Source organism: Oryza brachyantha, chromosome 2 (genome assembly GCF_000231095.2).
Source record: "Oryza brachyantha chromosome 2, ObraRS2, whole genome shotgun sequence".
Taxonomy (NCBI): Eukaryota; Viridiplantae; Streptophyta; class Magnoliopsida; order Poales; family Poaceae; genus Oryza; species Oryza brachyantha.
Window position 1 is genome coordinate 14,111,462 of NC_023164.2, and position 15,776 is coordinate 14,127,237.

The following is a 15,776-nucleotide window of genomic DNA, read 5'->3' on the forward strand; positions in this document are numbered from 1 at the left end:
GCACCTTTCTTATAGAGGAATGCTTTGGTTCCGTGGGTCGGGCCCATAGAGAAGGTGTAAGGTCCAGCAATGGAGGCCCATCTCCTTGAACGTTGTGTCGTCTTCCCTCCGAATCTCGTCCAACACCGCGCATAATTGCCATTTTGAACCGTATACATTAGGGAAGTTAGGTGATGGAAAAATCTGCTGCCGTCAAATGTTATATATACCTGTGTATTCAAGTTAGCTCATGGAAAAAGCTACTGCCATCAAATATTAGCCCCTCTAATTTCTTACTAATTTCTTACTAATGTTATATATACCCGTATATATGTTGTTAGCCCTTCTAATTTCTTACTAATTTTTCCCCCCACTATAGAACCACCAAGATGAATTCACATAATAACGATGCTAGAGTCTTATACAAGGGTAAAGAACCAGCACATGGAACAAACCATCCACTTAGAGCAACCAAGTTTAGCAGGCCAAAACAGATATCACAGCTCCCTCCTAGCTTATGCGATCTATCAAAATGTTGTTATTTCTGTTGGAGGAGAAAATAATAGCAATGTTGGTTGTAGTTTCACATACTGACACATAGCCCTACTGCCTTTCAGAGAGAAAAAGGTACATTGCCTGTTCATGGATGATGAAGAAGAAAAGGCTCATAAAGCTTTTGAGAAGGGCTCATTTATTACTTTCCAAACTACTCGGCTGAAATTCGAACCATTTAAAGCCAACCTTTTTTCTGGCGCCGCCGGGTCCATCTCCTATGGTGACGGCGTCGACGAAGCGTGCGGTGAGCTGCTCCATCTCCATCTCCATGCTCGCCGTCGATGGATCGCAGGTGGTTCGCAGCGCGCGCCAATTAAACTATACAAACCTCCAGGAATTCTGAGTTGGATTCGAGCAAAGACTCCGACAGCGCCACGCTCGATCTTCTCTCTGATTCCGGATCGAACGCCACTCGCTAAGCTTCATTTACGTAATAAGTACTCCCTCCGCTTTAACTTTTAAATCTCGCTCATCTTATTTAAAAATTTTATCCAATATACAAAATTATAAGTTATACTTAAAGTTAATATTAAATTATAAAAAACGTTAATAATTTTATATCTTTTATAAGACGTCCTATAAAAAAAAATATGTAGTTTAACTTGCGGACATTACGGTTTACCAAGATTCTTGATAGAAAAGCAGTACCAACTTTATGTCCCATTTAATTTGCAACGCAAGTTCACAACTCAGGTATGCTCAATTAAGCCAGATGGTCAAACTGACAACACAACAGCATTACGGATAAGCAAGATTCTTAGTGGGAAATCAAACAGTACAGGCTAAACTCCTAATTTGCAGCGCAATATCCATCCAAATGCAGTGCAAATCCAAAACTCGCAAGGCACAATCAAAGCAAGGAGGTAAAACTTCAAGCTTCATGAAAGGATTCAAAGAAATCGACTCTGCACATAACAATCGACCACAGATGGAAAATGTCAGTATCAAAATCCTGTCAAACCCATGCATGTCAAAAGATCAATCGAGCTACTTAAGAGCACACAGCTCAGGAAGGATCAATGTCAGACTTCCTCCCGACAAAGACAGCAGCAGATCATGATCATGAACCCTAGCTACTATCAGGTCAAGACTGATGCTTCCTCTGCCTGGGCTCAGTGCGGCTTGGCCTGATCCGCAGCTCGTGGGTGGATGTCCCTAGGAACAGCAAAGCAGCAGTCGAACCACCAGAAGCCTGACTGGGCTCTCTGGCCAGCCCCTCCACCGCTTGAAGTCTCAGCTGCAGGAGCATGAGGATGCTGCTGGCTCCCTGCTTGCGGAACTGGGTTGATGGGGTAGATGATGTCATATTTACCATCTATGAACAGCAAGGTCACAATGGGAGTGCCCTGGGGGATACTGTAGTGCGTGTTTTGGGTGGATCGAGAGTTGACGTCCTCCACTCGGACGGCCACCCTAAATGCTTCCGCCAACGCTCTTACGACAATCCAGTTTGCAGTCTCGCGAGGAGGAAGAACCGCTCTCGAGCACCACTGCATGCATCCAGAGCAACAAGGTCAGTCAGTCAGGTGAAGAAACGAGTCGCGTCTTGCATTGCCAGTTCAGAACGTCTCTCTATGGCGGAAGTGATGCTGCCACTAACATCTTCCACGGGACGACCTCCAAGATTTAGACGCCGTCCATATTGCACTCTGAGTGCGCACATCCAGGTAGCTGCTACTAATCTGAGGAAAGAGAAAACTGACACAGCCGAATTCATGTCAGGATCATGAGTTAGGATGCGATTGAAGGAAGGCAGGCTCAAGGTGTTTTCTCACTGTCATCTGTTGTATCATAATTGCTGAAGAACTCGAGGAGAAATTGCCCCCTGCTGTAGCTGAAAGAAGTGCAGAGGATGAGATGGGGCGAATTTAGAAACTACTATGCGGGAATTGCAGAAAACCAAACATTTTAAAAACCTGGCTCTTGATGTTTGGTACTCTGACATGCGCTTCCATCCCTTTGTTTTCTCTATCAGCATCTCAAATGCCTGCAAGAAACAATGATTTCACAAGTCCTATTAGGTAATCATTACATACAGCAGGCATCTTGTACCAAAAGAAGAGTTTAATCAGCATGTTACAATTGCGCTTACAGAATGCTGATCATCAATAATCTGTTAGGAACAAGCATGACAAGCATAACCCGTCTGAGAAGCTTACATAGTTAAACATCATAGCTTTTTTACCGTCTTTAAAAAATACCTTTAAGTATCATATTTTTTAGTGTAAAAACTTAGTAACTTGAGATACAATGTATCTTAAGATATCAGAATTTTACACTAAAATTTTTAGTATCTCAAGGTATTTCTCAACGATAGCAAAAAAAAAACCTAAACATCAAATATGTAGATAATCATTAGAAAGAATATTTGATGAGATAGTAGTACGAAGATATTTGTATTCAGGATCAGATGGCCACACTATGAAGAAGCATGTCTGCAGCATTTCAGTCTTCAACATAAGAGACATATAGTGATTTCCGCCTTATTATTTTATTATATTACTAGTCCTGTCCAACTGCAAAATTTCTCAATCAGGTAATTAACTTCTCAAATTTATTACTATAATTAATGTAAACAGGGTATAAGACTATGATGTCATGCCATTATTGTGAAACAAGGGTGCGCATCTCCTGCAAATGATAAAACAAATGAAGTAAGATGATGGATATAGCTTAGTTTGTAAACTATAAATTTAGAAGAATCATCAATTGCAAGCATGCTGATATCATAAAAAAACAAATATAGGGATAGAACAGATAGGTAAGTTGAGAGATTACTTTGCGTCTCTGGGAAAATAAAGAGGCCCATGGAAGAGGTTCAGCTTGGCTAGCCAATGCTCTAACAGCAGCAAGAAGGTGATCTTCCCTATGCGTGTCAACCTTATCAGAAATTTGCTCCTGTCATACATTGCCATAAACAAAGAGAGTTATTATAGCACTAAACATACATCCTATGCTAGTGAACAGGGAGGTGGACACTTACCAGGTAGGAAAATATGAAACTCCTATAGAAACTCTCCCCGTCTGGAACAACCGGCCTAAATTCTGAATATTGACTATCAAGCAACTTCAAACACAAACCAATATCTGGTCGCTCGAAAGCATGATCGATGGTACTGAAATAATAAAACAGGGCGTCTCTCATAGGAACTTTCTGCACCTCACACACGATTAGACAAATAAGGGAATTGCAATACCAATGATCTGAATAAAGAAAACAATATAACTAGGCTAAAATGTAATTTGTGTTTTCTGCTCCAGTTTTCTTTTTTTTTACATTTTCTTAAAAGTGCTTTAAAATAATTAAAGTTATCGTTTCATTTTTGTTGATGAGCTGTTTTTCAGTCATAAAACATGGGATAGATGCACAGTATTTCCTAAATTCAGCAACAATAGTAGGCCTATTCCAGAAGGCAGTACAATCCAATCCCTGAATTGCTTGCAAAACATAACTACAAACCAGATTTAATTTATGACTTCATATACATACAGAAAAGATATTCTGCTAAATAGCTAGATGTACATGAACTTGTGAATATACACAGTATCATGTGATCTTTCACCTTCACATTTGATAATTGATGCACTTCCATTTTCAAACAAAAGGAATCAAACCTTGTGAAACACATGAGGAACAGATTTTGAAGTGTCTTGTCTGGAATTTTGACTGCGGTAGTTCTGTTGTTCTCCTTTTCTATCTGAAAGCTGTTTACAAGAGAACATGTTAGCATCATATATTTTCCCAGACATGGCAGCAATCACAGAGAATTAATACAAAGATAAACATCTCAGACTAGGAAACAAGGTTGAATAGGGAATACATGGTATTATAACAACAAGGGAATATAAATAACACGCTAGCAAGATTAGAAAACTAGTGCTTCAAAATTTTGTTACCTCTTTGCCAATCATGCTACAGGTCTTCTGAGACAATTCTAGGCAGCAGCCCAGCAAAAGACTGAACTTTTTAGACCAAACACTAGAGTATGCTCGAGGTTTGCGTATACAAGCCTTATGATTTAGAGAAATCATGTCCAGTGATGCAATACAAAATACACATCCAAAATGAATTTTCCTTATAACACTGTCCAATAACATTGAAAACTCATATATCTCGCCTCAGGATTTCTTGCCAAAATATCACATAAGTAATAATATGGGCAACATTTCCTCGTACTTTTGCCACAAAGGAATTTGTGAATATACACTATATCATGATGATACCTAGGGTTCTGATCCTAGCATTTCATAATTAATATGCCCTTTTGTAGGGGAAACACTACCAGGCCTTGCCTAGTAGTTTTGCATTAATTAAGTAAAAATGAGCATTTACAAAAGCAAGGAATGCATGCCCACTTTCAACATTATCAAAGGCCAAAATGAGTAAAATTTGGTGATCTGCATGAAGTAACAACTGTGACTACATTCCTTTTCTGGAACCTCAAATGGACAATGCGTTCTCACCTTCCTTTTATATCCAAAAGTTATGCCACAGCAAACAAGTTAAAACTCATACATATTACTACAAAGAACTAATGAAAAGATCAGACATCTCAGACTAGGAAACAAGGTTGAATAGGGAATAGTGGAATACATGGTATTCTAACAGACTAACAGGATTAGAAAACAGGTGCTTCAAAAAATGTCAACTCTTGCCAATAATGCTATAGGTCTTCTGAGACAATTCTAGGCAGCAACCCAGCAAAAGGCTGAATCCTTTAGACCAAAAACTAGAGTATTCTCAGTGAGTTTGCATATATGAGGCCTATGGCTTTAAGAAATCATGCACAATGATGCGATCCCAAATACACATCCAGATAAAACGTTCCTAATAACACTGAAAGCTCATACATCTGCTTCAGAATTTCTTTATCAAATATCACAGTAGGCATAATATGGCCAGAAAGTATCCTCATAGTTCTACAGTAAAGGAACTTGTTTGTGAATCATATCATCTGATATAGGATTTTGATTCAGGTATTTCATGATTTATACGCCATTGAACATTATCAAAGATTAAAACAAGTCAAATCTGGTGATTTATATGAAGTGACAAATTATGAGTACTTTCTTTTCGTGTTCACCTTCCTTTTATATCAAAAATTAATTCCGCAACAAAACACTTTAAAACTCATACATATTACCAGACATAAACACAATTGCAGCGAAGCGAAATCAAGATCAAACATTTCACAGGAGGAAACAATGAAATAGGGGATGAATGAAACTTTTCAATCACTGATTAGCAGGATCACAAAACTGGTGCTCCCACAATTTGTCTACTATTGCCAATTATGCTTTGAGCCATCATCGCCAATTTAGGGTAGCAACCAGCCAAAAGGTTGAATCTTTTAGACCGAACAGTAGAGTGCGCCAAGTGATTTTCCGTGTAAGTGGTCTATGATTTAGAGAAACAGAAGCCAGTGATGCAATCCCAATTCCCAAATACACATCTGGATGAACCACTCAATGGCTTATAAATTCGGCTTTAGGATTTCTTACCAAACTACCACAGTAGGCATGCCCCTCTACATTTTTACAGTGCAATAAAACGTGCATCACATCAACGCAGGCAGGGGCAACTAATAAGCCATTCCCTGTATATCAAAGTTCATAGAAGAAAGCTGATCTTCTTTTTTTTTTTTGTTATAAGGCCCAGTTCATTTCAATTCTGTTCTAGCAAGCCACATCATTTCTTCTCTCAAGTACATAAAATCAACTAAATGGATAAATAGAAAAACAAGAATGCCAAGATCCTAGTTCCACATTCTAACACATAAACCGACACAAGAACCGCAAATAAGCAGCAGGGTTGCATTTGCACCTATGCATCGATGCAAGATGATCCGAAGATTTCACGCGAACGACAGGATCCCCCAAGTCCAGATTTCCCAACACAGAAACAAGAGATGGCACAAAGAATTCTCCTTACCTTTCTCTCGGCGTGGGCTTGATGCGCACGCATGCTACTCCCGAGTAACTTCTCCCTGGGGGGAGGATCAGACTTCCTTCGCGCCTTCAGGGAGAACCAAGAAACGCTCAAGAACAAACAAAGAAAACGCGACGACGGCACAGACGCAGGATAGATTAAGATAGGAACCACCACCACCACCTGCTCCCGATCGTCAGAGGCCGAGACCTTCTTCTTTCCCTTCCGCTCGGCCTCGGCGGCCGCCGCCGCGGCGGCGGCGGCGGCGGCGGAGCTCGATCCGTGGGTGCCGCGGCCACGGCCACGGTCTCCGGGCTGCTGCTGGGTGGGCCTCTCGACAACGGCGCCGCCCTGTGCTGCGGAGGCGGAGGCGGCGGCGCGGGAGCCGGATCCCTGGGGCTGGGGCTCCTCGCGTCGGCTTCCTCCGCTGCCATGGACCGGTCCCTGGTCTTTTGCTTGGACCGCGCCCATCGGGGAAGGCTTCGCGGGAAAAGAGCGGCGGGGGCTGGTTCGCTAATCCCGATGATTTGAGGGGGCGAAGGAGAAATGTGCGAAGGGTGTGGCTGTCAAATTCTAGAAAGGCAGGGGGCTATTTATAAAGGCGGCAGAGCGTTGGACACTTGGACTGTTGGTACTTGCTTACTTGGTGCTACTCCTGAATTCCGCACGAACAAAATTGCTTATTAGCTGATTTTGTCAATCTGACCCTTAAGTAAATTTGGTGATGTGAAGGAAAGAAAGGAAAATAAAGAAAAAAATTATTGTCATGCATAATAATGGTCTAGAGTCGACTATTAGTATTTATTAAAGAAAACTTTTTTGTATGAGGATGTATAAAAAGGAAAGTACAGTAATAAAAAATATTTTATTGCATTAATAAAGAAATCATACATGACTCTACGTATCATTATAAAATAGACTATTGTTGCTGATGTGGCTTGAGATAGAATTCACAGTGAGCACTACCATTGAATATGCCTAAGAGCATTGTAACTAATACTAAGCTCTAAACATTTATCACATCATCTATGTTAAATCTAATACAATCTTCATCCCTAAATATTTGATGTCATTGACTTCTTTATACAAGTTTAACTATTTATCTTATTCAATTTTTTGTCAACTATGTATATATATATATATGCAAAAAATATATTTAACAATAAATAAAATGATATAAAAATAATTAATAATTATGTAAATTTTTTTGAATAAGATGAATAGTGAAACATGTATAAAAAAATCAACGGCGTTAAATATTTAGGAATAGAGGATATAGATTATTTATATATTAGTTAGTTATCGAACATATTAAATCGTTAATATCCTAGCTCAACTTACTCTTTCATGCATGATGCTGCGGGCCTGCAGCTAGGTAGATATATATGAGCCCGCTTCTCTTTTCTATTTTTCTGCTCAACATAAATCCTATTATGTACCCACTCTAAAGTAGCTGGTAACTGGGGCCTTGGGATGGTTGTTCGTTTTTTTGCGTTGTTTCATTTTGGTTTATTCGATTTTCTAGATGTTCGGTTCACACCAAATGCCAAATTATCTAAAAAAATTGTAAACGCGCTAAACGTTAACTTCTTTCGTTGGTTTATCGTTTTACCAAATAAGGTGGTAAGGGATAGGGTGAGAACTCACCTCATTTCTATGAACACGTTTTTCCAAACTGCCAAATGATTTGTTTTTTAAAATATATCTAGAAGTTGTTTTGAAAATATATTAATTTATTCTTCAAGTTTGTAATAACTGATACTACCTCCGTTTCATAATATAAAATGTTTGACTTTTTTAGTTCTAAAGTTTGATCATTCGTCTTATTCAAAAATTTAGTATAAACATAAAAAATGATAAATTGTACTTGAAGTTCTTTTGATAATAAAGTAAGTCACAAGCAAAATAAATGATATTTTTATAATTTTTTGAATAAGACGAATGGTCAAACGTTATGAGAAGAAAAGTCAAACATTTTACATTATGAACGGAGGGAGACTTGATTTATTATTTTTTATAACACTGGAGATCCGTGTACCATTTCATTCACGGATGATATATAACTCGCTCTGCGTGATCATCTCTCGTGCAACAAGAAAAAACAGAACGATAGTAACCAAACAAGCCCTACAGTGATAAGAGAAAAATAAACGAATTTCAGTGCTCTCTTAAAAAAAAAATACTGTTTCATGTCTACAGATTGGAGGCATGCGAGCAGCATAGCAACATGTTGGGCGGTTGGGCCACCGTGGTCGTCAAACGGGCTGGATAGGCTATGGACGGCGGAATTGGTGATATGTAATGGTACGCAACAAGTTCATCTGAGATTCTTTATTTTATTAACGAATCCGATTTTCGTCACCTAAGCAGAAAACCAGATAGAATGGGTCCCTCAACTGTTAAAATCAGTGCAAAATAAGTCCTAAGGCGATTTGGACGGTGCCTTTGGCTGACGTGGTGTCTACATGATTGGTTTGACTTAGTACTCGTCCTTATGTGGAATATGAAAAAATTAACAATTAAAATAAAACAAAATATATGGGCCCACATGACAGTCCAATGATAAAATTTAAATTACATGTCGGTAGGCCCCACCTTCTCCACTTCATCCACTCTCTTCTCTGTCCTCACGAATTCGTCGGAGATCGAGAGAATCGATACGGTATCGCCGCAGAGGACACACATTTTTTTAAAAGTTTTATATTTTTCTTTCATTGCCATGTCACTAACATGTAGTACGAGGACTGAGTCAAACCAGTCGCATAGGCACCACGTCAATCGAAACCACCATCCAAGCCGTCTTGGGACATGTTTTGCACCAGTTTTGATATTTGAGAAACCTATTATATCTGGTATTGTAGTTCAGGGACGAAAGTCAAACTCACTACCGAGTTAAGAGACTTCAAATGAACTTATTCCTAATGGCATTGATGGTCTTTTTCACTAAGTATTTGGGCTTTCAACATTGAGGTTTTCACTGGGGAGGGGGGGATAAGGTCCCTGTTTGAACTAAGAGATGAGAGAAGGGACCTATTGCTTCATCCCCAGATCTGTATTCAATATTTCACGTCTAAATCAATTGATAATCATGTATAGACTAGTCCACCGTGCTTTCACTTGAAAAATTCTATTTTTGCCTCACTTATCTCTTTGGATTTTCTCTTATATGCATGACTAAAATAAATCTATATTATATCTCTTATATCTTTGGGTCATATTTTATATGGTTGGCCTAAGCCTGACCTTTGGACCATGCCATGCCTGGCCAGCCCATCCCATCGTGCCAAGTCAAAGGCCTAGCCTTGGCCCAACAATTGGGCCGTACTGAGTTGGGACGTGTCGTTCCTAGGTTGGGCCAAAACGTTGTGCTGTGGGCTGGGCCGTCGAGCCTCAAGCCTTTTGGTCAACCATGGAGGATGGTTTAATGTTTATGTAACTTGTGAGTCGTGAGCGTTTAAATAGGCATACCCATGATAGTTTTATACTCTCTCCGTTCCATAAAAAATAAACCTACATATTCTCTTCTAAAACAATGAGTCAGGACGAACGAAGGTCACGTCCTCTCCTAAGTTTGTTTTTTTTGGACCGAGGGAGTACTCTGCAACTCTTTTATTCATATATGTACTCGACCAGATCGATGACACAGATAACGTATGTACACTCTACGCATACGCTTACAAGTTACAAACACTGCAGATACATTAGAGAGAGACGCGGTACTGAAGTCGTACACTTAGACACAGATGCCACCCTCACAAGTCACAACGCCGGCCGGACACAAAAGCTCTCGATCGTTCGTACGTACGTCCATGTCGCCGTCATGGCGAGCGGCAGTGGCAAAGCGCGGCCTGGAAGCTCTGCGCCCTGAGCTGCTCGTAGAACATGTTGATGAACTCCTCCGCCCTGTAGTCCACGTCGAGCTCCATGCCGCGCGCCCATCCGCCGTCGTCAACTTCCTCTTCCTCCTCCTCGTCCTCCTCGTCCGCCGCGGCCGCCTCTGTCGACGTCGCTGCCGACCCGCACGATGGCCGGAGCGCGCCGAAGCAGGAGGAGCAGGCGCCGCGCCTCAGCCGTGACCGCAGCCTCCTCGCCGCGAGGAACGCCGGGCTGGGGCTGTTGCTGCACGAGAACTCGCGCTCCGCCAGCGCCGGCGCGCAAGAAGGCGGCCACGGCTGCGCCGCCTGGGCGAGGCCGCGTCGCTTGCCGACATGGCCTCCTCCTCCGCCGGATGACGACGACTGCAGGACCAGCTGGGCGAGGGCCCTCCTCGCCACCCTGCCCAGGAGCCGGCCCCGCTTCATGAACAGATACTTGAGGTAGTCGCCGGCGAGGGCGAGCAGTCTGCACAGCCGCCTCCTCGTCGTCCCTGCCGCCGCGCTGCCGCCGGAGCGCCGGCAACGCCGAGCCTCCATAGAAGCCGCGAGCGAGCAAGCTAGGGTTTTACCGAGCTAGCCTACATGTATGTACCTGAGAACATGAGGAATCTATGTCCTGAGACTGTACCTGGTCAAGCACAATGTCCATATATAGCTCATCGATCGTCTAGAGAGAGAGAGAGAGAGAGAGAGAATTGAGAAGAAAGCCATAGATGGCACTTGCACTTGCATGATTTCGGGGCAAGAAAGGTTTGGTGAATGGGTGAAGCAAGCTGAGGCGAGCTGGCCACAAATTAGTTTGCAGCTAGGTACGTAACTTGCTCGTCGTGGTGGTATTGCTAGCTAGTGATGCAACTTGGCGCGATCGCATTTGCTTTCGGTTAATTGTTTTCATACAAACAACTCTTACATTGGTAAATGTGACAAAACTAAGTTAAAGCCTGAATAAGTAGTAGCTAGGCTGATCGAGATCGATCATGATAGGCCGTCCAAAAGAAAATAATGAACCAACCAAAAAATAACGTAATTTAATTATGGGTAAAACTTTCATGTATTTATAAGTAATTTACTCACGCTGTTCTAAAATGTAAGTATTTTTAGGATTTAAATTTTATATCATAATATAAGCATTTGTGCACTAATTCTCATTATTTTAATCATTCTAATTATTACAAAACCAATCAGATGTCTAGAAAGATAATCCAATCAATTCAAAATTCAAAAATTGATCACTGAGATACCTAAAAGGGAATATTTTAATATCTCCTTAGTCTATACTAAACAATATAAAAATACTTATATTTTTTAAATGGAGGTGATAAAAATCAATGCTACAAAATAAACTACGATAGAAAAACTCAAAATTAAATTTAGAATTAGTTATCTTTAAAATTTAAATTTTGATTGCGGCTAACAATCCAACTAGCATACTATAAAAATCATAACTGTGGACTGTGGTTGCATGGGAAGTATGTAAATGAAATGCTGCAACCCTCATCGCTTGATTTAATTTTGTTTTTGTTAAACTCTGTTACAAATTGGTAGGCAGCAATGTATATGAGAGGCCATATATGCATCCTTACCTATCATTACATTAGATACAACTAGATCAACATTCAACAACTTTCATGCCATTCTTTTTGTTTAGTCGAAATATTAAATAATGCTCTAACTTATTTTTTTTCCAAAATTGTATTTTTAGCATGGGTCTCACAAATATGAGCTTATAAAAAAAATTAGATGACTGATCAATGGTAAAACTACGAATGTGTAATACTCTCTATAGTTCCATAACATTTGACATTTTGATAAGATTGATATCAAACTTTTGGAATTTGTACTATGAATAACTTTAGAATATGTGCTTTTAAAACGTGTAGTAGAGTAATATTGATAAGTAATTTAATAAAATCATATATTTTTAATTTCTATATATATATATATTACAATAGAATATAATACTTAAAGTTGTTTTTTATAGACTACCTTCTTTTATCTAAAACGATGGATATTATAAAGCTTAAGTTTTACTTCCTTCGTTTTATATGATACTGTTGATTTTTTATTGATTTGTAAGTTTATGTTTGACCATTGGTTTTACTAAAAAAAATTAAGTTATTAATTAATTTGTTATAATTTAATTTATTATTATAGTTATTTTAAATATGACTTATAATTGTGCATATTTGAATAAAAGTTTTAAATACAATGAACAGTTAAAATTTAGATTTAAAAGTCAATGATGTTATATAAAAAACAGAAGAAGTACAATTTAATTGAGAACATGAGAAGTTTGAAATGTTCGAGACATAGATGTTCAGTGTACGATAGAGTATACATACGTGGCTTATACATAACATATATAAATCAGATAAAAAAAATCAAACTACGTTTCTAGACGGAAAAAAAAAAAGGCACTCATAGCACACACTGACACACGCGGTTGGTTTTCTTTTAAGAATGATCGGGAGGGGAGAAAAAAGAGAGAGGCTTGGGCGCTTGGCCATGACGATTACGAGTACCTGCACGTACTCCATCAGTTTTCGGAAAAGCAAATTAATCACACACTTGTCAGTACAAACCGGCCGAGCACGCCGAAAAGATCGAAGAAATCACACATAAACATTCTCGATGGCCCGCCCACAGCTAAGCAAACAATTAAGAGCTAGCTAGCTAGTAACTAATTATAAGCTAGCTAATTAACTAATTGTAAGCTAGCTATATATGCCAATTTGCATGAAACAGCTAGACAAGTTGCTTGAGCAGAAGATGCTGGAGAACGGCCTGAAGACCAGGGGCTCTATATGATCAAAAGCTGAAATCATTGCAATTGCATGCAGCTGTGTGCATGTCCGGGTCCAGATTAATTACTTCTGATAATTATTCTTGCCGTTTTTTAACGAGTCAAACTTTGACTATTACACTAAAATAGGTGTAGATAACCCTTAAAAATATTTTCATAAAAGTAAAATTCTTATTTATCTATTATAATATATTATAATGGAAAGTTATAGCTAAAAGATGAATTTTGGCGACAGTATTATTTTTATTATCTAAAATGACATGTACGCATTATTAAAATGGAGGGGGTGTTTGCTTGATTTCATCGCAACCCAAAGCTAAATTTGTGCTTTTTCTCTCCTGCGGTGCGTGTATTGGGTTTCTGACCCTTACCTAAATTACTCCGTGTGATATGATACTTATCGTCATCTTATGACATCTTGCGGAAAGCTTTGGTCAGAGGCGTGTAGATAAATAAATCAAGAGGCACGGGTGCTGAGTTGAGCTTTTGGATTAATAATTTAATCGCATATAGTATTCTCTCTGTATTTAAATAGATTGTCACGCTGTTGACTTTTTATCATATATTTGACCATTTATTTTATTTAAAAATTTGTGTAAATATGTAAAAATTTAAGTTATAACTAAAATACATGTGGTAATAAATCCAATCACAATAAAATAAATGATAATTACATAAGTTTTTTAAATAAGAAAAATGGTTAAACATATGGTGAAAAATCAGCGACGCTATCTGTTAAATCACTGAGGCAGTATTAGAAATCTGGCTTGCAATTTTGTTATTCTTTTTTCTACGTAGTGTCATTGTGCATTTCGATTGATCATGCAGGATGAGAAGTTTAGCTTTCAAAATGTGAGTAATTGATGCAGGATCGTCCTAAAATCACTGCAATGGATCATCAGTTGTTTTTCGTTTTGAGGACTGATTTGTTTTGTCATGTGTGCAAAAATGTGCCCCTTTGAAACTCAGTTTTAATAACACGTAGGGATAAGAAAAATATAGAAATAAAATGTCATGCTCGCTGAATTTCTACAGGAATGGTAACACAAGAAAGTTCTAACACCGTCGTTTGATTGACAAAGGAGAGAAACACACGAATATTTTTTTAGAGAAGGGTATTTTACCCAGCCTTTATATCCGATTGCATATAACTTAGCCCCTCAAAGGAACTTAGATGCTACTCAGGTCATTATAATCACTGGGCCATGTGACCTTTCACATATAAGTTGGAATTTAGAATAATAGGAAGAACGTAACATGAGATTCCACCTCATGCATATGTTTCTCCAAAATAAGTGATAGAATTCAATCATTTATTTCAAAGGCTCCTATAGGGATTGTATGGTAATCCTGAAACGCTTATAGTTCGAGGCCTATTTATGGCCTGCCATCAATTGGCTGTTGACGCCCATCTGACCTTTTTGTTGTGATAAGCGAAGCCATTTTTTCAACCTCCCATGGGCTCATTTTGTTTCAGGGCTTTCCAATATACAGCCCATCTAACTAATATGTTAATTAGAAGGCAGGACTAGTAGGAGTTGCAAAAAAAAAAAAAAAAACTTGTCAGTTACTCATTTGGTTCATTTCGTCTTCCAAATTTCTTTTTATACGTACATGGAAGATACACACATACATGTGTGCTAGTGCACTCGTATATTCGTGACAATACTAATAAAGAGTATATATTTTTCTACTACTTAAAAGTAGATCGTTCGTCTTCTTTCACATCCTAGCAAAATCTCTGCTTCTAAAAAAACAGAAAAACGTCAAGTAGTTTTTTTAGAAAACAATTTTTTTTATCTATGGTATGTACTTGTGCAGTATACCACCTAAAACGATATAAGTATTTTGGAACGAACACGACATCGAACTGTATACTGGTACGCTTGTCAGCTCGTCAAATCAAAGTTTAAGTTAGAATTACACCGATTACCTAACATATGTACGAATTGACGAATGTAAACACCTAATTGTATTTGCGATAATTTGGAGCTTTAATTTGAAACGATGATTATTTCATGAACTCGGTCAACCAAGAATCTCGGATCCAGTCCTGGGTCCTGGTTCTAGAACAAGTACTTTGCCAAGCCGGTCGTTGGAGCCTTTGATTTGACGCTAAGGCCATTCCCAACCCATAACACTAGATATAGTTTTTATAAACTCCATATTATCAAGAAACTAGTACTAGATACTACTCATCAATGCAAACACCACTATTTCATACTTTAATTTAATGCTACTTATCTCACATGATATCTTGGATGTTGTGTAGAAAATATGTCTCAGGGCATGTACAAAGGTGTCTATTAGCTGACTCTCTCAATCGTCACATAAGCAAATCTGGTGACGTGGAGAAAAAAGAGGGAAGGAGAGAGAAAAGCTGTTGCCATGCATGGCAACGACTTAGAGTCGACTCTTAGCATATATAAGAGGAAACTTTTTTGTATGAGAATGTATAAAAAGGAGACTAGCGTAGTAAAAAATATTTTATTGCATTAATAAAGAAACAACACCTGATTCTACCTTTGTACGTGTCATTATAAAATAGACTCTTGTTGCTGACGTGGCATGAGATAGAGCCTATAATGGGCTCTACTGTTGAACATGCCCTCATGCAAGACATGGTTTTATTCTT

The 15,776-nt window shown here is 38.9% G+C and overlaps 2 protein-coding genes across 6 annotated transcripts; both read right to left on the reverse strand.

Annotated features, from left to right (window-relative positions):
* Positions 1 to 1,211: 1,211 nt before the first annotated feature.
* On the reverse strand, positions 1,212 to 7,008 carry LOC107303486 (OVARIAN TUMOR DOMAIN-containing deubiquitinating enzyme 1-like). 5 transcript variants are annotated; one of them, XM_015832901.2, is made up of 9 exons: positions 6,647 to 7,008; positions 6,467 to 6,550; positions 4,150 to 4,239; positions 3,518 to 3,688; positions 3,313 to 3,432; positions 2,451 to 2,521; positions 2,310 to 2,368; positions 2,135 to 2,232; positions 1,212 to 2,024 (listed from the first exon to the last, which is right to left on the reverse strand). In XM_015832901.2, exons 1-9 carry the CDS (start codon positions 6,932 to 6,934, stop codon positions 1,647 to 1,649), a joined length of 1,359 nt encoding a protein of 452 aa, XP_015688387.2. In that variant the 5' UTR covers positions 6,935 to 7,008; the 3' UTR covers positions 1,212 to 1,646. The 5 variants fall into 5 exon arrangements, 2 of the variants coding, with proteins under 2 accessions (XP_015688387.2, XP_040377284.1); XM_040521350.1 differs by having other exon boundaries at positions 3,518 to 3,650; positions 6,647 to 6,995; XR_005811177.1 differs by lacking the exons at positions 1,212 to 2,024; positions 2,135 to 2,232 and adding an exon at positions 3,137 to 3,165 and having other exon boundaries at positions 2,356 to 2,368.
* A 3,273-nt stretch (positions 7,009 to 10,281) lies between these two features.
* Positions 10,282 to 10,875, reverse strand: LOC102700309. Its single transcript, XM_040520609.1, has one exon. It carries the CDS (start codon positions 10,873 to 10,875, stop codon positions 10,282 to 10,284), a length of 594 nt encoding a protein of 197 aa, XP_040376543.1.
* Between the last annotated feature and the right edge of the window lie 4,901 nt (positions 10,876 to 15,776).

What these genes read in the sequence shown, in the direction of transcription:
- LOC107303486 (XM_015832901.2), bottom strand. Translation starts at nt 6,934, where the DNA reads ATGGGCGCGGTCCAAGCAAAAGACCAGGGACCGGTCCATGGCAGCGGA. An exon ending in TACCAAACATCAAGAGCCAG is followed by an intron (nt 2,369 to 2,450) that starts GTTTTTAAAATG and finishes CACTTCTTTCAG; the next exon opens with CTACAGCAGGGGGCAATTTC. An exon ending in GAGGTCGTCCCGTGGAAGAT is followed by an intron (nt 2,025 to 2,134) that starts GTTAGTGGCAGC and finishes GGATGCATGCAG; the next exon opens with TGGTGCTCGAGAGCGGTTCT.
- LOC102700309 (XM_040520609.1), bottom strand. Translation starts at nt 10,875, where the DNA reads ATGGAGGCTCGGCGTTGCCGGCGCTCCGGCGGCAGCGCGGCGGCAGGG.